The sequence below is a fragment of the Pelophylax lessonae genome (assembly GCF_965119305.1).
Source record: "Pelophylax lessonae genome assembly, chromosome: 9".
Lineage (NCBI taxonomy): Eukaryota > Metazoa > Chordata > Amphibia > Anura > Ranidae > Pelophylax > Pelophylax lessonae.
The window spans coordinates 2,958,015-2,985,346 of record NC_138776.1 but is presented as its reverse complement, the minus strand read 5'-3'; the positions used below and the strand labels follow the sequence as shown (position 1 = coordinate 2,985,346).

The 27,332-nt window shown below is 46.3% G+C and overlaps 1 protein-coding gene and 1 long non-coding RNA gene across 2 annotated transcripts in view; both read left to right on the top strand.

The window, feature by feature from the left end:
* Positions 1–4,898: 4,898 nt before the first annotated feature.
* Positions 4,899–5,999, top strand: LOC309562482. The gene is made up of 3 exons (XR_014225635.1): positions 4,899–4,958; positions 5,809–5,865; positions 5,938–5,999. It is a non-coding gene; the product is annotated as an uncharacterized lncRNA (long non-coding RNA).
* An 11,325-nt stretch (positions 6,000–17,324) lies between these two features.
* The window catches only part of IFFO1 (intermediate filament family orphan 1), a gene marked incomplete at its 5' end in the record, with an annotated part of 53,593 nt that continues 43,585 nt past the window's right edge, over positions 17,325–27,332 (top strand). Inside the window, one exon of the mRNA XM_082267667.1 lies at positions 17,325–17,486. Within this exon, the coding sequence (XP_082123793.1) occupies positions 17,325–17,486 (162 nt within the window). The remainder of the gene's footprint in view (positions 17,487–27,332) is intronic.

The window sequence follows — 27,332 nt, the reverse complement described above, 5'->3', positions numbered from 1 at the left end:
TAACCCAGGGATGCTGGCAATACCCAATCTAACCACTGGACCCGAATGCATATTGTCTCTATAGTTACATAGACAGCATCCATTACCACTTAGGATGATGGTTTTTTAGAACTGCCCACCCCCCCAACACCCAGAAACACAAAGCAGGGCAACTTAGACACCTACATGAAGTCCAAAACAAACGAATTCCTCAGATTCTTCCAATAATTTGAATATCATCAATTTGACGACCTTTGACCTCACCCCAGCACAGAGACAGGTGCTTGGTCTTGGCCTTGGCTTCTGCCCTTCCCGGGCTCTCGACACTTCTGAAACCATTAAAGATTTACATCTTTTTGCAAGGAATCTTACTTTCAAATTTATATTTGATAATGATAGAAAACAAAAATTACTGGAGAAGCAATTGGCGGAACAGACCAAGCACCTGTCTATGGCTGAAAGTCGTGCCCTTAGGGACCTGGTTCTTCTCTACGAGGAAGGGAACACGGATGTTGTCTCTGTGATTGACACCGTGGATATCTCCAATGGAGATCCCCCCCTGGTGACAGACCAGGCCCCTCGAAGAGGGTTCAGACCAAAATCCGAAAAATTTCCGGATCTAGCCACTAATCCAAATATCTGGACTTTTGTCCAGAGAGTATCCAAGGATTTAAAAACCACTGTTTGGCCCTCTACGCCCAGCAACCTATCCCGGGAACAGACACGTGCATTAAAGTCACTCAAGAGCAATAAAAACCTTCTGATTAAACCATCAGATAAGGGGGGAAATATTGTTATTATGTCCCCCCTCCAATACGAAACTATGTGTCTTGAAGTCTTATGCAATCGGGAGTGGTAGTGTCCCATTGCACCGGATTGTATTAAGGACTTCATTCATGAATACAAGTCCTTGTGTCTGGATGCCCTTACCCAGGGCTTCATAGACAAGGATACGTATAATTTTTTAATCATTAAACACCCCAAGACCCCCACCTTCTACACCCTACCTAAGGTGCACAAAAATCTCCAACATCCCCCTGGCAGACCCATCGTCTCTGGCAACGAATCGCTCACCGAAAATGCCAGCAAATTTGTGGACTCTTTTTTATTGCCTCATGTGTTGGGACTTCCTTCCTACATATGGGATACTACAGACCTTTTGAAGCATTTAGAGGAGATTCAGGTTCCTCCGGATGCCCTGCTCGTTGCCATAGATATTGAGGCTTTGTACTCAAGTATCCCGCACGACCAGGGCATCCGGATGACTGAATCTTTCCTTAGGGAACAAGACCACAAAACGTGGCCCTTGATGAACTTCGTTTTGAAGCTCTTAAGGTTCATATTAACTAGAAACTATTTTACCTTTTTAGATCAGACATACCTACAAATTCTGGGGGTTGCGATGGGCACTTGCTGCGCACCCTCCTATGCCAATCTATACCTTGGCGTCTGGGAAAGGCTGGTCTTCTCAGATGACAAGATGGATAAATGGTTGGCTCATATCCTGATTTGGCACAGATTCATTGATGACCTATTGGTCATATGGACAGGGACCTATACGGATTTGATGCATTTTCTTACTGCTTTAAATGAAAACAATTTAAATCTGAAATTCACATATACCATCAATAAAAACCAAATATCCTTTTTGGATCTAAAGATCAGCCTTTTACCAGACGGACAAATTGATATGGATTTATACCGTAAGCCCAGTGCGGGCAATACCATCCTTTGCGCAGCAAGTGCCCATCCCACCCCCCTGATCTCTAGTATCCCGTATGCCCAGTATCTGAGGCTCCGTAGAAATTGCTCTACGGATGCCAATTTTCAAATTCAAGCTGATCAACTTCGGGAGCGTTTACTTGCCAGAGGGTACTCCAGATCCTTGTTGAGGAAGTCTTACAATCGTGCTAAAGCCCGACCTAGAGTGGATTTGCTTTACAAATCCACAATTAAAAATAATGATCAAAATGTCAGGTTCATTACCACCTATTCCTCACATGATGACATTCTACGCAGGGTTCTAAACCGACATTGGCCAATTCTTACCCAGGATTATACCCTGAGTAAGTACCTAAACACCAAACCTAATTTGGTGTTTAGGCGTGCCACTTCACTCAGAGATTGCCTCACTAAGAGCCATTACACCAACACTAGCTCCATCGATTCCCACAAAAAGGGTACTTATAAATGTGGTTCTTGTGATAAATGTCCATGGGTTCAAACCGGAACGGGGATACGCCTACCTAATGGAAAGTGGTTCCAACCTAGACACCATGCAGATTGTAACACACAGGGCTTGGTTTATCTCATGACCTGCCAATGTGGAGCTTTCTATGTAGGTAAAACTATCCGCAAACTCAGCAAGTGCATAGGAGACCATATTTACCACTCAGAAGGTGGGACGATTCAGACTAGTGTTACGCGTCACATAGGCCTTCACCACAAGTATGACAATACGGTGGTGTGGTTCTATGTTTTGGAGGTCATCCCCCCAGACCCCCGAGGGGGTAACAGGGACAAACGCATATTACAGAAAGAAACGTATTGGATTGAATCCTTGGAGGCGACTACACCTCCGGGGATTAACGAAGTCCTAACATACAAGCCGTTCCTGGGATAGTCTCTACATGTCTTCATGTGGATTCTCTCCCCACAGGCATTTCTGTATATTAACCTACCTCCATAGACCCCCGACATGCTGCCCGCGGGCACCTGACCAGCTGCACCAACTGATCCGGCCTGCACGGCTGGAATGTATATTCTGGATTGAAAATCTATTATACATTTTCAGTGATGAATTATCATCATTTTGTACATGTCTCCCCTCAGTACTATTTATAATAACTGTTGCACCAGTATCATTGGTACATTGTTTGTATAGCCTTTTGTACTACCCCGGGAGGTTTTAATACCCTTGGGGTTGATTTATCATTATGTGCAGAGGCGTTCATGGGCTTTACCCTTGAACTCCTCAATATATTGTAATATTTATATGCAATGTATTATAAGGTGTTTTTCTTGTATATGTTGCAGACGTATTTGATAACTATCTCTAATCCGCCTATATGTATGTGTGGACTCCCATTCACCATGTGCTCAATATGCTATTCGTGTCAGTTCTGTTCTTCCCTGCTGGGGGCGCGCCTCCCTGACCCCCCCAACAGATATGTGGCCCTCGGACACGATGGTTAATGGACAATCTCTTTGTCCTTCTCCGCCGGTGTGGCCATACGCAGCTGCGCATTGTTGCTGCTCTTTAGTGCGGCACTGCGCGCGCATCCCTGAGTGCGCGCGCCGTTGAGGGCCTGACCCGCCCACACGTCGCGTGTTCATCACACACGTTGTGCGCCGGGTTGAGGGATATTTAGGCGGGCGAGTTCCGCAATAGCTTCCAGGAGACGGCGTGCGCCGCCACTACAGCTATGTTTAGGTAAGCTTTTCCTATGCTGTTGGTGTCCAGCAGAAATGTGCAGTTAACGACTACCTGTACGAACTCTGTGGCAGGACAGGTTCTGGGGAGCTTGGGTTTTTTTCCCCTCGCCAGTGGCTGCTCATGCGCGACGCATGCAGGCTTCTGTGGCCATTCGATGAGATCACCAAACTGGTCAGTCACGGCCAGGGAGCCATAAGTGACATCGTACCTTACGCCTTCTTTCTGGAGCGTGCATTGTGTCGTGTCATTGATCAAGCTGTCGAGCAGCAGGAGCAGGAAGATGAGGAAGTCCCAATGTTGGATGAATTCCCAGGGGGTGCTACTCCATCTGAGACAAGTCAACAACAGGAGTCTGAAGAAGAGTCAGAGGAGGATGGTGCCGGGGTGGATGAGGAGGAGCAAGAAGAGCATGCTTTAAACCTTTCTGGGATCCCTGGTGTTATCCGTGGATGGGGGGAGTAGAACGAGGACGACATTATCCTGGATGATGAGCTGGAAGCAGGCCACTACACCGCTTCCAGTTTAGTGCGAATGGGGGCTTTCATGCTCCAGTGTTTTAAGGGGGACCCCTGTATAAAAAGCATAAAGGGCAAGGACCAGTACTGGGTGGCAACGTACTTAGACCCCCCGGTACAAACAAAAAATGCCGGAAATGTTACCACCATCACAGAGGGTGGTCAGAATGCAGCACTTCCAGGCCTTGCTGCGAGAAATGCTGCATTCTGCTTTTGCGTGCATGACAGGAGAATTTCCAGTCACAGAGAGACAGTTGCGGGTAGCAACCCAACAGCGCCTGCAAGAAGAGGGCGGTTTGAAGATGTCTTGGTCACTTCAGATATGAGATCCTTCTTTCAGCCGACCCATCAATAACTGTACTCCGGATCCAGCATCAGGGAATGCCTAGACCGACAGGTATCAGACTATATCGGGTTAACGGCCAATGTGGACGCTCTGAGGAGTGATGAACCCCTGGACTACTGGGTGGGCAGGCTTGACCTCTGGCCAGAGCTTGCACAATTTGCAATGGAAATATTGGCTTGCCTCCCGTCCAGTGTCCTGTCAAAAAGGACGTTCAGTGCAGCAGGGGGGATTGTGACCGATAAGCGCACTCGCCTAGCTCATGACAGTGTAGACTACCTCACATTTATAAAAATGAATGAGGCATGGATCTCTGAGGAATTCAACACATGTGACCAGTAGACCATGTTTCATTTAAATTCCTCATGACAGGCCACAAATATCCGCCAGACCGCGATCCACCCACAACAATTCCTGGTCCTTGTGACAGGAGTCACTTTGGGCATGGGGGTTGTGGACCCCAAATTCCTTTAAAAAGGTTGGGAGGCACTATGTCCAGCCTTGTGTGGCTTTCTTATGTTTAAGTCACCCTGCATCTTTTATGGATGCAGGGTGACCTGGAGGGTGGTGTATGGTGAAATGGCTGTGTAAATGTAAATTTATGTAAATGTAAAATGTAAATGGTGTAATGGTGAAGGTATGAGGAGTGAGGGGGATCCCTCAGGTAATGGTGAAGGTATGAGGAGTGATGATGTAGACAATGTGGGCTATGTGGGACTTTAAGTGAGACACCAGCAGGTATGCCCAGCGTCTCCATCCCTATATTGGAAAAAAACAAATTGAAAAGGATTAAAAGAGGTGCATGGAAGCCAGCCAGCCCCCAGTCTGATGTACTCACCCTCCAGTCTGCCACCAACCAAGTAGACCTGTCTCGATATAAATAAAGAACAGGGGTTTAGTTGACACGCATTTGCAAACGCATGTGTAAGCTGCAGAGCCACGACACGGTACCCTGTTTTAATCTGCAGTCCTAACATTTTTAAATTTGAGTGTCTCCACTCTGGGAGCACATGGCTGCTAATGGATGGATAGGAGGCAGGTGAGAGGGAGCAGCCCAAACTTCCCCCAACCTACCTCCATCCATGACTGGTATAGTATCTCAATGCTCTAATAGCAATGTTCTTAAGATGGTACAAACTGAAAACGACCAGCTGAGAAGCATTACACCTCCAATCCCTTGGTGGATGCAGTGTAAAACACAGATTGGGACTTTATATGAGGCAATTTGCCTGTATAGCACAGTGCCTCCATCCCTAATTTCATAAAATATTTGGGACTTTACATGAGACAAGCAGGTCATGCTATGGTCTCCATCCCTGTATATGAAAAAACTGGGGTCAAATTAAACTGCATCCACCAAAAACGCACGAAATTCGCACGGTGGGACTTTAAATGAAGCACCAGCCTGTAGGCGAGGCGCCTCCATCCCTGGTTACATAGACAATGTGGGCTATGCACCTCTCTTAATCCTTTTCAATTCATTTTTTTATGAGGAGTGATGATAATCCCTCAGGTAGAAGTAGAGGGATGAGGAGTGAAGGGGGATCCCTCAGGTAATGGTGGAGGTATGAGGAGTGATTATGATCCCTCAGGTAGTAGTAGAGGGGTGAGGGGGATCCCTCAGGTGAATGTAAATGTATGAAGAATAAGGGGGGATCCCCCAGGTAGTAGTAGAAGAATGAGGAGTGATGGTGATCCCTCAGGTAGTAGTATAGGGATGAGGAGTAAATACGTACAAAAATCCTGGCGCTGTGGAGCAGGTGTCCAGAGTTCAAAGATGGAATGGGAAGGACAAATAGTACCCAAAAAAATCCATCAGCTAAAAAATCATTGTAGGGTCACGGCGTACTGACGTCATCGGATTGCGACCGGAGAGTGCGGGCGAGCGAAGCCGTCCGGCCGGCGGCTGACAAACATTGCTCCTTCATTCCTGGTCTTGCTGTAAGTTTTTCTGATTTTATTTGAGAATAAATTTTAATGGTTTTACGCTATGGGAGCCTCTCTTTTCTTTATGTGGGTGAACTCTTGCAATACCTCCGAAAACAGCACCCCAGAGTAAGGATCGGGTCCTTGGATGCTTGATCACCATACAGGCTCAATACTATTTATATTCGGTAAGAGGCGACCCCTATAGGTTTATCTTATATTGGCTCCGGGTTCACACTGCATTGTTTTCTGCACGTTTGCTATAATCTTTATTTCATATGGTAAGAGGCGAATCTAGCTACAAAAGGTGGTGGTTCAACACGCAAATTTCACACTTTTGCCTTCCCTTTATTGGCTATTTAATTAACGTTGTCCGGTAAGAGGCGATTTCAGCTACAACACGTCATATTATTGATTTTGATGTTTACCCTTATCACCTCTTGGTAAGGGGTACCCATCACATTTATATTTATTTTTATATTTTTATTTTTGCATGTTTTTTATTCACTGTTATCAGTGATCAATTTATTGGTGGAGGTTCATTCATTCACACAATTGAACGTATTTTTCAAGAACACTGTGGTGTCCACTAATATAGTTTGTAAGGTTTTACGCTATTGCGCTTTTACCTTTACTTCCATGATCCAATGACCATTGAGCTAACCGTTCACGTGGACCTGGATCTACTATCAAGGTGACAAGTTCTATCCAAAGAATCTGCCTTTACCTTACCTCAATCTGGTAAGCATACACCCTTTGGGGTTCCTGGTCCTGGATTACATCTTCACTTTATGTTTGGACTGTATGGACTTTATATCTCCATTGATCATATTATAGCGCGACTTATTTTTACAATATTCTACAGGGTGTGGTCACACTAGAAGTTGCTGCTGTTCACTGTATTTTTCCTTTAGCGCGGTTAATATTTTTACATAGCTAAAAAATCATGTCCGGGTTGCAGCCTACCCAAACCCAGATCCTGACTGAGAATGAAATAATACAACAAAAATTGGGTATGATGGCGCTCCCAGACACAATATCAAAGTCAATGTATGCTGCTTAGCTCTTGAATCAAATAGACACATTTATTAAAAAAGGGCTAAAAGATACTACTGAAATAAGATGATGCCAGCAGATGTCCAACAGTTCAACAGTCAGGTGATACCTTAAGTCGGGAGGACCCAGGAGCAAGATGGCAGCGTCTATCCAAATGGGGAGCCTTGCTGGTGAAGACACTTGAGGGCCCTGAGAGGAGCGAGAGATGAAGAAGGGGGAGGGGGGAGCAGGAACCCCAACCTACGCGATCCGCTCCAGCCGCGAGGGACGATCGGTCTCTGCGGCAGCGTCTGCTCCTGCTCTCGAACAGCTGCAGTGGCGCCAAGTGATGACGTCACCGGGCGCCCACGGCTGACTCACAGGGACGCGCTCGCTGGAGCCTGCCCGCCTCGTCACTCGGGAGTGCTTGAACAGAGGCTGCCTGACTGGTCCGGGGACAGCACACCGTCATGTGAGCTGTCTACTGGCAAAACGGACATGGATGGCCACAAATCAAAGGGGATAACATGTTTCGGGCCAATCCCTTCTTCAGATCTCCTGTGGCTCTAAACAAAGGGCAATTTAAATAAAAATGAAAAGGAAGAGGCGTTGCCACCCACTCTCTGGCTCCACCCACAGGCAAACCACTGGTGGTGAAACAAATACAACACAACGCAAATACAAAGTTACAGATGCCACAATACACAAATACAAAAATACAAAAATACTACACAAATACAGAAATACACAGAGGTAATGGTTGACCTAATATATGTGTTGCATTGCAAATAAAATTTAAAAAAATTAAAAAAAAAAAAAAATTAAATTTTTTTTACAAACTGCAAAGTTATGAAGAGGGAAAAAAGGGAAAAAGGAGAAACAGGGTGAGTAATCTTAAACCACAGAATATATGTCAAGTTCTTTGTTCAACCCATGGGGGGACAGAGTATTCAACTTATATATCCAGAACGTCTCTCTCTTGCAAAGCAAGGAGAGACGCTCATTAGTGGTCAAGGTACCCTTGGGTACAAACTCAACCGCCCAAACCTTCAAATCTTGAACTTCGCCCTTATGATGGGTGGCAAAGTGACGGGGGACACTGTGGGGTAATTTACCATTTTTGATGTTGAATCCTTGTGCAATGGCCCTACGGTGCTCACCTATCCGTGTACGTAGGTGGCGGATGGTGCGACCCACGTAAAGTAAATTACATGGGCAGTGTAGGATATAGACCACATATTCTGTGGAACAGGTGATGAATTGGCGTATAGAATAACTATTGCCAAGTGAGTTGCAAAAGGAGTCACGGCCGTGTTGGATGAATCGGCAAGTGAGGCACCCTCTCTTCTTGCATTGGAAAGTACCCACCCTGTCACTGAAATAGGACCTGATGTCCATGGACCTTTCAGTCGTAGGTTTGTTGACTTTACTGGGGGCTATGTTGTTTTTAATGGTCCGTGCCCTCCTGTAAACCACCTGGGGGGCTGCGGGGAGGTGGGGGCCTAATCTGGGGTCTGAGCGTAATATGGACCAGTGTTTCTTTAAAATGTGAGTGATCTGTCTGTAATTGTTATTGAACCCGGTGATGAATCTAACTTGATGAGTGGTTTTATTCCCTATGGAGTTGGACCCAGATGGATAGAGGGAAGATGAATTCCTGCACTCAATAAAGGCTTTTTGGACCAGTTCCTCAGGGAAACCCTTTTCCAGGAATCTCACCTTCATCAATTGGCCCTGGGTCTCGTAATCTTCCAAACGGGAAAAGTTTCTGTGGAGCCGCAGAAACTGTCCCTTGGGTATGTTGGTCTTCCAAGATGGGTGGTGGCAACTCCCATAGTGAAGATAGGAGTTGCCAGCCACCGGTTTGGTGTGGTTCAGAGTCACAATCACGTTGTCGGCGTGTGAGCACTAGATCTAAAAAGACCAGACGCACAGGGTCAATGATGTGGGTGAAGGACAGGCCAAAGGTGTTCCTATTGCAGTGATCTACAAAGGCCTGAAAGATGTCCAAATCGCCATCCCAGATGATCAACACGTCATCTATGTAGAGGCCATAATAGATTAGGTGCCTTGAAAACGGGTTGTTGTGCCAAATCTGAAACTCCTCCCATAGACCCATCGTGAGATTGGCATAGCAGGGTGAAAAACTTGCACCCATAGCTGTGCCTTGGGTCTGTAAGTAAAACTTGTCCAGAAAAGAAAAATAGTTATGTTCTAAACAGAACGGTGTGCCCTCCACTAAAAAGGATACCTGGCGGGAGTTAAGTTGGCCATCCTTGGTAAGGAAATGTTGAAGGGCTCGAATGCCCACGTCATGAGGAATAGACGTGTACAACGAGCACACGTCTAAAGAAGCCCAATGGTACCGACTGTCCCAGGGGTAGTGTCTAAGTATGTCCAACACGTGGCCCGAGTCACGAATATATGATGGCAACTGTTGCACTACAGGTTGTAGGAACTACAAGTCCTCGGATCAATGTAAGAGGCCATTTTATCCTTTTTTGTTTGCAATAAATATATGTTACCAGGATTACACTATTTGGGTATTTTTTCCCCTATGTTATCCATGGTATTGGAGGAGTATATCACCCAGAAGGGTCATATATCATTGAGGCTGGAGGTGCTGCTGTGTGCCTGGGAGATTACTTACATTGCCTGTACATAAGAGATCTGAGGTGAGAGGCCACTCTGGAAGGTGGAGGGTTGTGTGTCACTTCTATCTGCACCTGGCTCCTTTGGATCATTATTTCATCAGGAATTATTGCACAATTACGGACTGTCTCTCCTTCTATCTGATCTTTGGACTGATATTTGGATTTTGTTAGGAGTAGTTTTAGCGCTGCACTGTTTATTTGTATATTTTGTTCCTTTGAGGTTATGTTACTGAACCTTTTGGTGTCCAGCTGCTTTTCATTGTTGTAGGATTGAGCGCTGATATTTTCAATTTTTTGCATTTCTAACTACACTGACTGGCTGTAAGCTGAATGCAATTCTGCTATATGGAGCTTTAGAAGCACTCGTCTATGCAGAAAATGTAGTGTAGCAAAGCAGGAGTCAGAGAAATGCTTCCACTCTCTTCAACAGGCTATGTATCAACCCATGGGGGGACAGAGTATTCAACTTATATATCCAGAACGTCTCTCTCTTGCAAAGCAAGTAGGGACGCTCATTAGTGGTCAAGGTACCCTTGGGTACAAACTCAACCGCCCAAACCTTCAAATCTTGAACTTCGCCCTTATGATGGGTGGCAAAGTGACGGGGGACACTGTGGGGTAATTTACCATTTTTGATGTTGAATCCTTGTGCAATGGCCCTACGGTGCTCACCTATCCGTGTACGTAGGTGGCGGATGGTGCGACCCACGTAAAGTAAATTACATTACATATTCTGTGGAACAGGTGATGAATTGGCGTATAGAATAACTATTGCCAAGTGAGTCGCAAATTACAAATGCACAATTACGGACTCTCTTCAACAGGCTATGTATCACTGTGCTAGGGTTTAGGCGGGGCTATCTTATATACTGTGGGGCGTATTCACTCCTGATTGGCCTCTGGTCCCCGTAGTCACTCCAATCACGTTCTTAGGAGACTCCTGCCCCCTCATTGGCTTTTGCTGACGTTTCTGGGCCAATCATGGGCTTTTAAAGCCCAGTTCCTGTCACAGTGCATTTTGGGCGGTTCTGGTGGCCGAATTCCAAACTTTTACCGCAAAAAGTTGGGAATTCGGCCGAGTTTTGAACACACAATGTTCGGGTCGAACCGATGGTCGTCCCGAACCGTTCGATCATCCCTACTACTGACCCCATCCAGTGCTCTGCTGACATCGTCAGTATACTTTATATACACATGCATGTGTGTTTGAGCTTTGGGGTGCACACCCTAATGCAATAAGCTGTGCACACCTATGCAGGAAGGGGTGAGGACGCTTCCTGGGTGGAGCAAAATGCATTAGGCAGGTGGATACTTCCGGTTATGTCACGTCCGCTCTTGGGAACGCAAATTGCGACTTTTTAATTCCAGAACGGCACCATTACATGCTCACATGCAAGAGGAGAGATTTGAAAGTGCGCAATTGGCTTTTATATGTTTTTTTAACAATAAAAATGGAATTACAGCATGGATTTCTCCTCATGCTGTCTCCCTACACTCATATGAGGCTCTTCGACCTTCCTGCCGGAGCCACAAAAGAAAGAAAAAAACATTTTTTTGCAACTGGAGGATTATTTTTGAAACGCAGGCGTTTAACCCATCACTAGTCGGTGAGTGGGGGGCGCATAAATAGAGGAGTACAACGCCACTTGTTAGAACATACTGGCACTGGGAGTGTAAGAAAAGCAGCACTTTAACCACTTCTGGACCGGAAGATTTTACCCCCTTAATGACCAGGCCATTTTTTTAGATTCAGCACTGCGTCACTTTAACTGACAATTGCGCGGTTGTGCGACGCTGTACCCAAATAAAATTGATGTCCTTTTTTCCCCATGTTGCAGGGGACAGCTGAAGATTAGGGACACCAATCAGCCATAACTGATTATGACAACCTACCTAATATGGAGTAGGTCCTCCTTTCCTGAACAGTCTCGGCATGGTCTCCACTAGACCTCTGAAGGTATGCTGGGGTATCTGGCACCAAGCCGTCTGTGCCAGATACCTGTGTGCCTAACAGTGCTTTGTGCATTCACTGTGTGCTGTTTTTTGTGCTTTGCAGGGAAACAAAAACCGGAACATCCACCACGGAGCAGACAGAGATCTGTCCTGTCATCCTCTTCGCTGATCAGTGGGTGCCCATGGACAATCACTGGCCAGGACTTGCTGATCAGTGGGTGCCGGTGGACAATCACTGGCCGGGACTTGCTGATCAGTGGGTGCCGGTGGACAATCACTGGCCGGGACTTGCTGATCAGTGGCTGCCGGTGGACAATCACAGGCCGGGACTTGCTGATCAGTGGGTGCCGGTGGACAATCACTGGCCGGGACTTGCTGGTCAGTGGGTGCCGGTGGACAATCACTGGCCGGGACTTGCTGATCAGTGGGTGCGGGTGGACAATCACTGGCCGGGACTTGCTGATCAGTGGGTGCCGGTGGACAATCACTGGCCGGGACTTGCTGATCAGCTTGTGCTGTGACTAATCATATCACAGCTGGCATGGCTGGCACGTGCGCTCCCCCTGCCCAGAAGGGCAGAATCATGTATTAGATATGTGATCCAGTGTAGTAGAGCTGATCTGCCGCCGTACTCCTATGTGAGGCAATCGGCAAGCGGTTAATCTTCGTAAAGGGTGTGACAAAACGTGCCTTGTCATGGTGTCACTCAGGGTTTTCATCCATGCAGTCCGAGGGTTTCCAAAATGTGTGTCTCATCAGGAGAAAAGTGGCCTTTTCTCCGGGATTTGTAAATCCTGAAAGGGGTTCTGGAGCTCGGAGGCTTTGTAGAGTACTGGGTGGGATGAAGCTTCCAGCCCTGGGCCTACATTTTGATGGTGACCAGCACCTGCTTATGGACAAGGCTCAAATTGATGTCCTTTTTTCCCCATGTTGCAGGGGACAGCTGAATATTAGGGACACCAATCAGCCATAACTGATTATGACAACCTACCTAATATGGAGTAGGTCCTCCTTTCCTGAACAGTCTCGGCATGGTCTCCACTAGACCTCTGAAGGTATGCTGGGGTATCTGGCACCAAGCCGTCTGTGCCAGATACCTGTGTGCCTAACAGTGCTTTGTGCATTCACTGTGTGCTGTTTTTTGTGCTTTGCAGGGAAACAAAAACCGGAACATCCACCACGGAGCAGACAGAGATCTGTCCTGTCATCCTCTTCGCTGATCAGTGGGTGCCCGTGGACAATCACTGGCCAGGACTTGCTGATCAGTGGGTGCCGGTGGAGAATCACTGGCCGGGACTTGCTGATCAGTGGGTGCCCATGTAAAATCACTGGCCAGGACTTGCTGATCAGTGGGTGCCCATGGAAAATCACTGGCCAGGACTTGCTGATCAGTGGGTGCCGGTGGACAATCACTGGCCGGGACTTGCTGATCAGTGGGTGCCGGTGGACAATCACTGGCCGGGACTTGCTGATTAGTGGGTGCTGGTGGAGAATCACTGGCCGGGACTTGCTGATCAGTGGGTGCCGGTGGACAATCACTGGCCGGGACTTGCTGATCAGTGGGTGCCGGTGGACAATCACTGGCCGGGACTTGCTGATCAGTGTCTTCCGGTGGACAATCACTGGCCGGGACTTGCTGATCAGTGGCTGCCGGTGGACAATCACTGGCCGGGAATTGCTGATCAGTGGCTGCCGATGGACAATCACTGGCCGGGACTCGCTGATCAGTGGGTGCCGGTGGACAATCACTGGCCGGGAATTGCTGATCAGTGGCTGCCGATGGACAATCACTGGCCGGGACTCGCTGATCAGTGGGTGCCGGTGGACAATCACTGGCCGGGACTTGCTGATCAGTGGGTGCCGGTGGACAATCACTGGCCGGGATTTGCTGATCAGTGGGTGCCGGTGGACAATCACTGGCCGGGACTTGCTGATCAGTGGGTGCCGGTGGACAATCACTGGCCGGGACTTGCTGATCAGTGGGTGCCGGTGCACAATCACTGGCCGGGACTTGCTGATCAGTGGGTGACGGTGGACAATCACTGGCCGGGACTCGCTGATCAGTGGGTGCCGGTGGACAATCACTGGCCGGGACTTGCTGATCAGTGGCTGCCGGTGGACAATCACAGGCCGGGACTTGCTGATCAGTGGGTGCCGGTGGACAATCACTGGCCGGGACTTGCTGGTCAGTGGGTGCCGGTGGACAATCACTGGCCGGGACTTGCTGATCAGTGGGTGCCGGTGGACAATCACTGGCCGGGACTTGCTGATCAGTGGGTGCCGGTGGACAATCACTGGCCGGGACTTGCTGATCAGCTTGTGCTGTGACTAATCATATCACAGCTGGCATGGCTGGCACGTGCGCTCCCCCTGCCCAGAAGGGCAGAATCATGTATTAGATATGTGATCCAGTGTAGTAGAGCTGATCTGCCGCCGTACTCCTATGTGAGGCAATCGGCAAGCGGTTAATCTTCGTAAAGGGTGTGACAAAACGTGCCTTGTCATGGTGTCACTCAGGGTTTTCATCCATGCAGTCCGAGGGTTTCCAAAATGTGTGTCTCATCAGGAGAAAAGTGGCCTTTTCTCCGGGATTTGTAAATCCTGAAAGGGGTTCTGGAGCTCGGAGGCTTTGTAGAGTACTGGGTGGGATGAAGCCTCCAGCCCTGGGCCTACATTTTGATGGTGACCAGCACCTGCTTATGGACAAGGCTCAACCAGCATACCCAATAACAGGGAGAAGTCAACACATGATGCTTAAATGTAACTTTATATTGTAGAAATTGGATGATCGGAGGGATAAGGGAGTTCACATACTGTATGTTGCTGGGTACACACATCTTCAAGCAGTAATGTTAATCAACAGGGAACTTCTCCAATAGCAATATAATATGAATCTACAGACCACAGAATGCCCAAGGAACACTTACCTTGAAAGTAGAGTTGAGAAGAACCCGAACTGTATAGTTCAGGTTCGTACCGGATTTTGGGGTGTCCGTGACACGGACCCGAACCCGGACATTTTGAAAAAAGTCCGGGATCGGGTCCGTTATTCGTTGCTGTTTTCCCGCTTTCTGAAGGGCTGCACAGCAGCCAATCAGCAAGTGTTTTACTTCTTGCCCTAAGAAGCCATCACAGCCATGCCTACTAATGGCATGTCTGTGATTGGCTGAGTGCAGCATGTGACCCAGCCTCTTATAAGCCGCAAGCACGTAGCCCTGCACGTCACTCTGCTGCCTGCGAGCATAGGGAAAGGAATGTGGAGCTGATTAGGGACAGCATAGGGCAAATATCTTCTAACAACCTGTGCTACTGTATTCCACAAGCTACAACAAATAGAGAGAGAGGGAGGGAGGGAGATAGGGAGGAAGCTTCAGCAATCCAACATTTCTGTACCCAGCCACAGAAAAGGAAATTTTTTTTTGTAATCCATCTGTTACTGAGGTGGTGCTCGGCGGCCATATTAGCAACTGCAGTGTGCTTCATGTGTGCCAGTCAGGCAGGGACATCAGCCTAATCCTATTTTTGGGCTCAGTGAAGGAAAAAAAAACTTTTTTTTGTCTGGCTGCTCAAGTCCCCTATATTGGCTTTTGGATTTTTAAGGGGTGACATATTCAACTTGTCTAGCCTGGGATCTGTGGTGCCACAGAGCACTTGTGTATACAATGCACTAACTACCGTATTTTCCGGTGTATAAGACGACTGGGCGTATAAGACGACCCCCCTAATTTTCAAGTTAAAACATAGGTTTTGGGCTGTACTCGCCATATAAGACTACCCCCCTTCCGAAGCAAGGCAACACCATTGAAAAACATCAGATTTCTCATAGATCTCCAAGGTACCCCAAGTACTGTAATACATGTAATCTCTCATAATATCTCCAAGGTACCCTAAGTTTTACCAGTAGATGTATTCTCAAGGCGCTGGCTGTGCAGGAATCCTGTACCGGTATACTGTATATACCGTAGCTTCGGCTACATACAGTATACCGCGCTGAGCCAATCCCAGTGAGCGATTTATTCTATTATTGAATGCAAAGCCTGCTCGGATTGGCAGAGTCAGAGAGGCGGGCTGATGTTACTCCGCCAATCCAAGCAGGCTTTGCATTCAATAATAGAATACATCGCTCTCCCTGACTGTATGTAGCCGAAGCTACGGTACATACGGGATTCCGGTACAGGATTCCCACACAGCCAGCGTCTTGAGACATTACATCTACCGGTTATACTTATACTTAGGATACCTTGGAGATATTATACTCGGCGTATAAGACGACCCCCCATTTAGGAGGATTTTTTTGAGGTTCAAAAGTAGTCTTATACGCCAGAAAATACAGTATTTAAAAAAGCTGCATTTTGGCCGTAACAAAAGTAGTGCATCCGGCGTATAAATAATTATTTACAATATACAGTATAGCAGTTCAAAACTGCATTTGTGATTTTTGGGGACCAAATCTGTGCTCTGGGTCCCCAAATCATGTAGTATAAATATATACGGTTAATGTTGAGCAGTTAAAAGCCGCATTTTGGGGTGTTATTTAAAAAAGCTGCGTGTTAGGCCGTAAAAACAGTAGTGCATCCATCGTATAAATAATTATTTCCAATATATAGCAGTTCAATACTGCATTTGTGATTTTTGGTGATTAAATCTGTGCTCTGGGTCCCCAGGTCTGGTGTCCATACATCGTATAAATATATACTGTTAATGTACAGCAGGTAAAAGCTGCATGTTGGGGTGTTATTTAAAAAAAGCTGGAATTTGGGGTGTTATTAAAACAAGCGTTTTAGGCCGATAAAACAGTTGTGCATCTGGCGTATAAATAATTAATTTCAACTTATAGCAGTGAAATACAAATTTTCTGTATTTTATTACAAAAATACTTGTTCTTGTTCCACAAACCACTTGTGCAAACAGCGCACCAAAATTTTTTTTTACGTTTCCGCATAGAAATTGAGAATTGGTGTATTTTGGCCACTAAAAGCGTTATTCTGGGTCCACAGAGCATTTTTATGACACGGGCACTGCGTTAGCGAACCTAATTGTCGACTACTGCCAGGTAAATTGACACCGGAGAGAGCGCAATCATTCAGCTTGGTGGGTGAACGCAAAAAATGAGGAGAACATCAAATAAGGGACATGGTCGTGGTGGTGTTGGTCGAGCTCCTGTTGCTGGCAGAGGACGTGGCCGTTCAGAGCCAACTACCGCTCCAACTCAAACACCTTTCTCTGCTGCGTGTAGGCGACAGAATCTGCAGCGTTATTTGCTAGGCCCAAATGCCGCTTTACGGATGGTGAAGCCAGAACATGTACATGCGATAGTAGATTGGGTGGCTGGCAGTGCCTCCAGTTCCTTCACAGCATCTAACACCCAGTCCTCTGCTGAAAGCTCAGAGTTGGCACCTGCAGCCCATGCCCATCAGTCTTCCACCTCACCCCCTTGCAAATCAGCCAAGCAGTCAGAGCCCCAAATCATGCAGGAAAGTCTTATGCTTTTTGATGACTCTGTTGCCAGTGTTTCCCTGGCCCATCCACCTAGCCCTGCCCCAGAAGAGGAAGACCTTGAATGCACTGATGCTCAACCGCTTTTGTTGCAGGATGAGGACATGGGAATATTGCCACAAAACGTCTCTGAGGATGATGAAACACAGGTGCCAACTGCTGTGGCTTTCTGCAATGTGCAGACCGACGAGGAGGGGAGGGGTCATGAATGAGTGGAAGATGATGTGGAGGATGATGAAGTCCTAGACCCCGACTGGACTGAAGGTCGTGCTAGTGAGGCGTGCAGTTATGAGGAAGAGGCGGTGGTCGCACAGAGGCAACAGCACAGCAAAAGAGGGAGCAGGGTGCAAAAGCGCAGCGGCCATTCCAGAGACAGTACACCTGCTAATGTCCACCGCACCCAGGCACCGAGCACACCAAGGCCTGCTCCAAGGAGTTCATTGGCGTGGCGGTTCTTCACACAATGTCCTGATGACAAGAGACGAGTGGTTTGCATGTTGTGCCATCAGAGCCTGAAGCGAGGCATAAATGTTCTTAACCTGAGCACAACCTGCATGACCAGGCATCTACATGCAAAGCATGAACTGCATTGGAGTAAATACCTTAAAAACAAGGAACTCTCTCATGCTCCTCCTGCTCCCTCTTCTGCTGCTGCCCCGGCCTCTCCCTCCACCGCTAGCCACATTCGCGGACGATATTTTGCTTTTTTTGACAACTCCTAACACCTCTATTCCTAACCTGTTAGCTGACCTACGCCTATTCCAATACATGTCACATTTTAAAATTAACTTCGATAAATCCAACGCCCTCAACATAACCTTAACCTCGGACCAGGTCATGCACTGTAAACATAAATTCCCTTTCTTGTGGAAACAAATGGCAATTACTTACTTAGGCATATGTCTCCCCACCAGACTTAAAGATCTTTTTGAACTAAACTATATCCCTACACTCAAACTTATCACCCAAGACTTGAAGAGATGGATGAATCCTTCCTTTTCCTGGTTTGGCCGAGCGGCCATCCTAAAAATGAATGTCCTTCCTCGCCTCCTCTTTCTCCTGCAAACAGTTCCTATAAAACTCCCGCAGACCTTCCTACAATCCTGCAGACGCATGTGTTCCACCTTCCTGTGGAATAGACTCAGACCCAGAATTAGCTATTTTAGCACCTAAACATAAAGGCGGCATAGCGTTGCCCGACCTACAACGCTATTATTGGGCTTGCCAATTAACCTGAATAGTGGACTATATCCATAGAGACTCAAAAGATTGGGTAAAACTAGAAGAATCAATGTCTTCAACTCCCCTGAAATTCACACCCTGGTTGCGCAAAACACACATTCCCAAAAATGTCCTTGACCACCCACTTATTGGTCCAACAATTCAAAGTTTTCAAATATCCTGTAACAAATTCAACATATCAAAAACACCGGGCCCCATGTCCCCCATCCATAACAATCCGGATTTCCCTCCAGGTTCAGAAGGTGAATTCCTATCGTCAGACACTACAAATAATGGCTTAGGAATACACCAAGTTCTGCACTCAGGCAAATTAATGTCGTCTACCCACATCCAGGCCAAATGGAAACACATCAGATTAAACTGGTGGTCATATACTGTATGCAACTCCAACATTTTGTTTCTGCACTTGCTCGTGAAACGAACATAAATTGCTCACTAACCCCTTTCAAACAACTTTGTTCATTCACCACGCCTCAAAGACATGTAATATCTACAATCTACAACATACTATGGGAAATTTTTTAACCTGATTCGGGAAAAAGCGCAACAAAAATGGTCAATAGAATTGAATTTATACATATCAACAGACCAATGGGATCACATTTATTACTGTACGCACAAAAGCTGACAAAATGTGTCTATTCAAGAGAATTCTTACAAAATACTCTCCCGATGGTACAGAACTCCCGAACTTCTACATAAGTTTAATGCAGACATATCTGATAAATGTTGGAGATGCAAACAGGCCACTGGAACTCTTTTACATATCTTTTGGGACTGTCCTCTTATACAACCCTTCTGGTCCTCTATACATGATCAAATAAAGCAAATTACAACCCTCAACCTGGAATACAAACCGGCCCAATATCTCCTCCATTGTTCTTCTTCCCCAGCACGTTCACGTGCAAAATCCCTTGCAGTAACAATAATCAATGCGGCCAAAATGAGCATTCCAGTACACTGGGGTACAACAAAGATACCATCCTTCCAATCTTGGATCAAACGTATTAACAAAATTGCTGAAATGGAACAATTGATAGCTGTAGCTAAAGACACTCATACCAAGTTTATTACCACTTGGGCCACTTGGTTTCACTATCAGTCTTCAACCGAATATCAGAAAGTGATGGGTAATTCGCCTTGAATCCCACTTTTTTTATTACTTGCTTCATACATCTATCTTTTTACCTTCAGATGTTCTAACTCTAACGCAGAGAACACACACACATTGTGCCTTTAGTTTGCCAAGCTTCCTCTCACTGTCAAAACAGATCACTAGATGATAGTGGACATGATCTATAAGAGTTTTTATTCTACGCCACAGTCCTTACTTTGGAAAAGAAATAATCCCCCCTCCCTTTTATTTATTTATTTATCTTATTTTTTTCTCCCTTTCCCCTCTTCTCCCCCCTTCTTTCTCTCGATCCTTCTGCTCCCTCAAATTACTTCCATATTTTTTATTTTTAAGCCCATGGTGTGTGAACACACTCAAAAGACTTACACCAGGTGCATAAAAAGTGCACACACGCAAACGTGAGAAACACAAAAGCTGCACAGGGTGTGCGAATGGTCTGGCCTCCGAAGAGGTTGGACCTATACCTTGATCCTCCGGGGCGCAAGACTCCTGACAGGGACTGAGGCACTTCCAATGGTTTGCCTGGCCGAAACCGGGCAAACCCAGTTCTCTAGGGGGACTGCCGAAACAGCCCACCCCAAGTACTAGGTGGGGCTCCCCCGAAGGGAGACCCCATGAGGGAGGGCGAACTAAGCCAGAAGGCCATATCCACCCCCTCCCAAGACGTTCAAGATCCCCCGGGGCGCAAGACTCCTGACAGGGACTGAGGCACTTCCAATGGTTTGCCTGGCCGAAACCGGGCAAACCCCGTTCTCTAGGGGGACTGCCGAAACAGCCCACCCCAAGTACTAGGTGGGGCTCCCCCGAAGGGAGACCCCATGAGGGAGGGCGAACTAAGCCAGAAGGCCATATCCACCCCCTCCCAAGACGTTCAAGGTAGGCCCAAAACCCACACCGTACTTGTCGTGCAGGAAGAAAAGAGTGATAGTGAAGTGACACACGCCAAATAAAACACACAGAAACAAAAAAGTGGGGGAAGGGAAGTGGAGAAAGTGCATTTGGTGCCAATGTGAGGTACAAAGGCAGGCCTTCCGGCCGGAATAAAAAATTCCTCTGGTCTAAGCCAAAATGCCTGGCCCAAGAGGCAGGTGCAGAAAAAGTGTGTGTGGTGCAGTGACCAAGGTGCCGAAAAACTCAAGGCGAGCTGCCCCTCACCAGTGAGAATTAAGGCACCCTGGGCTGCCACCCCAGGGGAACGTATACCACGGGCTTTTTCGGTCTCGGCCCCCAGCCTGACCCAGTGTAGCCCATCCTACCAGGAGACATCAGAACTTTAGACCGCTTAGGGAGAACCTGCCTTCAACTAGGGACAAAGGGACAAGCCTTTTGCAAGGCCAGATTCAACCCAGGAGGAAAAGCTCCCCCACCGCTATCTGCCATTCCTTACCAATCACATCCAGGAGCAGTACTAACCGATGTGACTGCCAACACCAGCTTTCCCGCTCGATTCAAACTGATAGGGGCGGACCCATTCAAATCAGAAGGAGGCGGACCCATCCGGCTTTCTCTGACAGTACCTACTTCCCGGTCCTCCAGTTACGCCCAGAGCGCCCCGGTTCATTTCAGCCCCTGCCGATACTAACCATCAGGGTCCATACCAACTGATAAGAACAGATACTACACTTGATCTTAGCCAAAAAGGCCGAGAAGTGATAACTTCCATATACTACATCTGCACCTATCCACTCTCTCCCCCTTCCTTCTCCTTCCCCAGTACTCAACCATTCCACCCACGACCCCGCCTCCCTCACCACCTCATAGCTGCTGACTATAACATACGCTGACCCTTTGTATCTATGTGCAGGTCACATAGAGGTAAATATTCAACTACTCACAAAGCGTACACTAATGTCATTCTTTTCTCCAACTAGGGAGATTGTAGCGAAATTATGTTTATATGATAAACTACCAGAACACGGATACGTTTTTCACATTTCACTTCCTCAGAATTTCCTTGTTTTATGCTATCCGCCATGATTGCTATTTTCTTCTCAGTTAAAATGCGGGTTATTATAACCCAACTCTAGTTTAAAGGCCATGCTCACTTTGTTACAAAATAAGATTGTTCTAGTCTAAATGTACAAGTTGCTTATGTTTACTGTGAACTCTGTTTTTCCATGTTCAATTTTTCAATAAAATTTATGGAAAAAATAAAAGATATGGCTAATACCCGTACATTACTGGAATATTTGCTGAAATTTGCATAATCTCCATCAATATTATGAGAGTTATTACTACTGAGTTGCAAACTCTAGATTTTTGTCTTCTAAAGATAAAGGGCGACCCGAAGATTTATGGTACCGGGATGGATTACTTCAAGTGATTGGAACTCCCAGCTTCTCTTCAGTTTTTTTTTTTTCTCCCTATTTTTTTTTTCACTACTAGCCATGGACCTTTGAACCTTTTCTTGGGGGGGGGGGGGGGGGGGTTAGTGTTATGGGTATAAAGCTGGATGCCAATTTTCTTTAGGGTTTGTGACTGTGGGTCATACAACAGGGAGGGGTTTTTTTTTGGGGTTCAGGTGCCGCCACATGGGTAACGTGTATATATTTTGTTTACTAACTTTGCCTCTCCATTTACAGCTTTGCATTAGGATGGGGACTGGGTGGCTTCCCCGCCCTCATCCTCTTGCTAAATTTCTTAAGTATGGATACAAGATACCATGGCTACTTCAGTAAAGGTTTTATCATAGGATGTAAGGGGTGTAAATGATCGTATTAAAAGGGCTGCAATCTGTAATTATATAAAGACGGTTAAGCCCCAGATAGTACTGTTACAGGAGACACATTTAGATGGCAGTAGGGTTTTGTCACTCAAAAAACCATGGTTACAGCATATGTTTCATGCCACATATTCCATGCACGTTGAGAAATGACTATTCTATTGAGTAAGGGTTTGACTTGTATTGTTCAAAAGGTAATTACAGACCCTGGGGGGCGATATATCATCCTATTTTTTAATATTTTTCAGATAAATATGGTTATAGTTAACATATATTTGCCGCCGCCTCTTCAGCCGCAACTCCTCTATGATCTTCTGGTGACTCTGGCTCCATATACACATCTTCCCATAATTTTGACAGGTGATTTTAATGCGATTCTGGACGGGGTTCTGGATGCATCCAATCCACAGCGGGTAGCCTCCCTGGACCTGGGTCTCGGCTGCTCAGCTTACGGAGCTCTGGCACTGGAAAAACCCAGGTATCCGGGGCTATTCCTGTTGGTTGGGGACACATAGAACGGTGTCCAGAATAGATTTAGCATTCTCTAACAAAGCAGGTTTACGCCTGGTACAGAATGCCACTTATCTGGCAGGGGGATTGTCGGATAATAATCCGCTTCTTCTGACCCTCATGTTATCTCCAGGTTGGCTGCGGACTGAACAGGTGGTGCAGCAAGTACAACCAGCTTTGTCAAATTATTGGAATGAGAATGTTTCCTCTGCAGTGCCGACTATGGTGTGGGATGCTTTTAAGGCAGTAATGAGGGTTCAATATGTATCGGCTATTAAGGCCACACGAGGGACACATGGGGAATTGAGGGAAACTTTGCAGTTGGAGGAACGTAGATTAGAAGGAGAATATGCTGCAGAACCTGAGGAGCCTGCATATATGGCTCTGGAGGGAGCCAGGCGTCAACTCGCTCTGCATGATATTGAACTGGCGCATACTGCTTTGCAGCGTAATACGTACGGAGTCTCTTTTTGATCATGGGGACAAGAACGGGAAGCTACTAGCTATGCTTGTGGCGGACCAGAGGGCACAGGTAAATATTCCAGGTATTAGAAATGAGGCTGGGGACTTGTTTAGGGAACCTGGGGCAGCCATGCAGACTTTTGTAGATTACTTTAAGAGGGCATATTCTCCAGGGCCAGAATATGATGCGACAGAATTACTGTCCCTATTTGAGGTGTTGCCATTGCCGGTACTGGACACAGATGATAGAGTTTGGTTGGAGGGTGATATTACCTTACAGGAGACAGAGAAGGCTATTTTTTCTTTTCCCTCGTGTAAGTCCCTGGGTCTGGACGGGTTCCTGATAGAATGGTATAGACACTATTTAGCTACCCTAGCCCCAGGCTACATGCCTTATATATGTATTGTTTTGAGTATGGGGCTTTACCTAATAATATGCTAGAGGCATATATAGTCCTCCTGCCCAAATTGGGTAAGGATAGCACCTGTTGTTCATCATATAGACCGATTGCCCTCCTCAATGCAGATTTTAAAATCCTTGCAAAGGTCCTGGCTACTAGACTGGCGGTAGTACTGCCATCCTTGGTAGATATTGCCCAAACAGGTTTTATTCCTGGGAAGTTTACTGATACTAACCTGCGTCAGTTATTTACCAATCAAAAAGGACAGATCCTGCACATGCTGATATACAACAAGTACAAAGAGGAGTATTTCACCAGCCCATGGCGCTGTCCATGTGTTCACCTCCTTTGTTTGTATGTTTTTTAGCTGAAATGTCCTGGTTGCTGCTGCTCCTCTCTCACTCCACTGGGGGGGGGGGATCAAAACAATTCAAATCTGTAAAGAAAAGCGCACGCAACCTCGGGCAATAATGCTTTAATGAAGGACAATAAAACAGTACATAGGAATTGCACTCACACTTTTCCTTTAAGACAATCGCTTTACAGCATTCCAACAGGAGCTACTCGCTCCTCCCGTCCCTCCAGATGGTGACTCTGCGGTCTCCTCATCCGCGGCTGCCGCCGCTGTATCCCCGCTCTCCTTCACTTCCTGTGTTGCCTGGTCACCGGATGCCGGTTCTAGTGCGCCTGCACACTATACAGACGTGATCAACGGCGCCTCAGGAGAGCCTCAGCCAAAGCCGGAGCCACAAGTTGTACGGAGCTGCGAGGTGGGAGATTCAAGACACGGGTGCACTGCTTCTGCTGTTACTACGGACAACGCGTTTCGGAGTCGGAGCCTCCTTCCTCAGGTCCCACCTTGCTTCCTGCTAACGCCCCTCCCTATATACCCGGGATATCATCGGCCCTAATTATTTAATTGTGTATTCTTAAAGGGGCCAGTAACCGATAATCCTTATCCACCTTGGCTGGGACGGGAGAAGCAAGGGGCTATCCACTTTTTTAAAAAACATATATTAAAAAACATATATTAAAAATACAGTTTAAGATACAATTTAAAATACAATTTAAAACAGTACAATACCAGCGCAGATATTAACCAGAGCTATTATAGATACATGTTTGGATATCACATTCCCTACATAGCAATGGTTGTCTGCTGCTAAAAATACATAAACGTATCCTAAAAGTATATATGTATATAAGACTCTAAGCTACATCAGCATTTCCTAATACCAATAGTCGACAGATCATATTAATTCCACATTATCTCTCATCCATCTACCAGAATAATTTCATAAGTCAGGATAATACACATAATAAAAAAAAATACTAGTCTCATTAAAATTCAATAAGATAAAATTAAATTCCATATGGCACATATGTAAATATCAATTAGTATATGAGGATACTACTCAATATAGGCCAACCAAATATACTACACGGCAGTTGTTTATATTTCTCATATATATATATATACACACATGAGAATTACATATGCATATACCTACACATACCCACCCTGAGTATCCCCAAATATATATCTGTACATATACACTTATCTCATACCCAGCTGCTCAGATATTGTTGTGTGGACACGAATGTGCGTATGCCTCCGTGCACACTTCACAGACACATGGCCGGGCAGGGACTATGTTCCCTACCCTTAGTAACCATGTGTATGTGCATGTGCTAGAACCCACTCTACCATGCCCACACCCCCGTGCTGATATGTCAAATGATCGTGTTGACTTCCAGCTCCTCATTGAACCCACCCGGCGACATGGACCCAAGCGTAAAGATCCAGAATGTTTCTTGCTTGCACAGGATCGAAAACCTTTCACCTTCTGGGAGAGTCATAGATATGGCTTCAATCCCAAATAGTTCCAGGCCTGCAGTATCCCCACCATGCGCTTTACAGAAGTGTCTTGGCACGCTGTGCTTGTGTTTTTTCTGCTCAATAAACCGGCGATGTTCGCCAAACCTGGTGCGCATTGCTCTAACTGTCCTGCCAACATAAATTAAGCCACATGGGCACCTCAAGCCATAGACCACAAACTGTGTACCACAGCTAATGAATTGTTTGATATTATAGGAGTGCCCTGCAACTGATGTAAAGCTACTTTTGCCATGTTGCATAAATGCACAAGCCTTACATCTGCTCTGCTTGCATTTGTAGGAGCCTACCATATTAAAGAGAACTGGGATAGTGGATGCTCTATTATGGCATTTCATACTTTTTATTTTGCTTGGAGCAACCAGACTCTTTACATTGCTAGCCCGCCTAAACACCACTTTGGTTTTTTTTGGGAGCACTCTACCTAAGGCTGCATCCTGCTGCAGAATAGGCCAATGTTTCTGCAAAGCTCTCTTAATGGCCCAATGTTGGTTATTGAATTTTGTAATAAACATAACCTCTCGGGGAGCACCGTTCTCCACAGCTGCCTTGCTACTACAGCCTTCTATATAGCGATCTCTGGCTTTTTGTATATGCTGCACAGCATACCCTTTCTCCATAAATTTTTTCTCTAAAATTTTAGCTTGCAACAGATATTGCTCAGTATCTGTGCAATTTCTACGCAGCCTACAGAATTGACTGTAGGGTATGTTTTCTTTCCATTTGGGCAAATGGCAGCTCTTCCAATGTAAATAAGAGTTACCTGCTGTTTCCTTAAAGTGCGTTTTGGAGGTGATAGCCCCTTCTTCATTCCAGGTCAATTCTAGATCCAAAAATACAAGGGACTTCGCATCTAGTACATGCGTAAACCTAATGCCATACGGATTGGTGTTACAGTAGTTCACAAATTCTACTGCCCTGTCAGCTGTACCATCCCATATTACTATTACATCATCGATGTAACGCCCATAGTACACCAAGTGCTGTGCAAACGGGTTCTGCATCCAGTTATTTACCCATCTTCAAATTACACATGAATTGGTGGGTACAAGGGTGGTGGTATCGCTGGATGTAGCCTGGGCCTTCAACTCTGTAGACTGGAAGTATATGGGGTTGGTGCTGAAATGTATGGGTTTTGGCCCAAATTTTTATAAATGGATATCACTGTTATATAGTAAGCCCTTGATGGCACTAAAAATAGGACAATCTGTCTCGGCCCCCTTTGGGATCAGCAGGGGGACTAGGCATGGTTGCCCATTGTCGCCCTTCCTGTTCTCTCTCATGATTGAGCCATTGGCTGTCGTGTTGCGATCATCATCGGCTATCAGCTCTATACGGGTTGGTTCTATTGTTTATGAATGATCCTGGCCCTTCATTACAGGCAGTACTTGGGATTTTGGACAACTTTGCTAGATTTTCGGGTCTTGAGGTGAATTGGGAAAAATCTACCATCTTGCCTATTGATCCCTGTGTAGGGAGTGTGGCGGATGTTGCACTGCCCTTGCGATGGGTTTCGGAATTCACCTATCTAGGGGTCCGAGTTACGGCTAGGGTTACAGACTATTTCAATCTAAATTTACTGCCATTGCTTGATCTCCTGAAGAGGAGGTCAGAGGGAAGGCAACA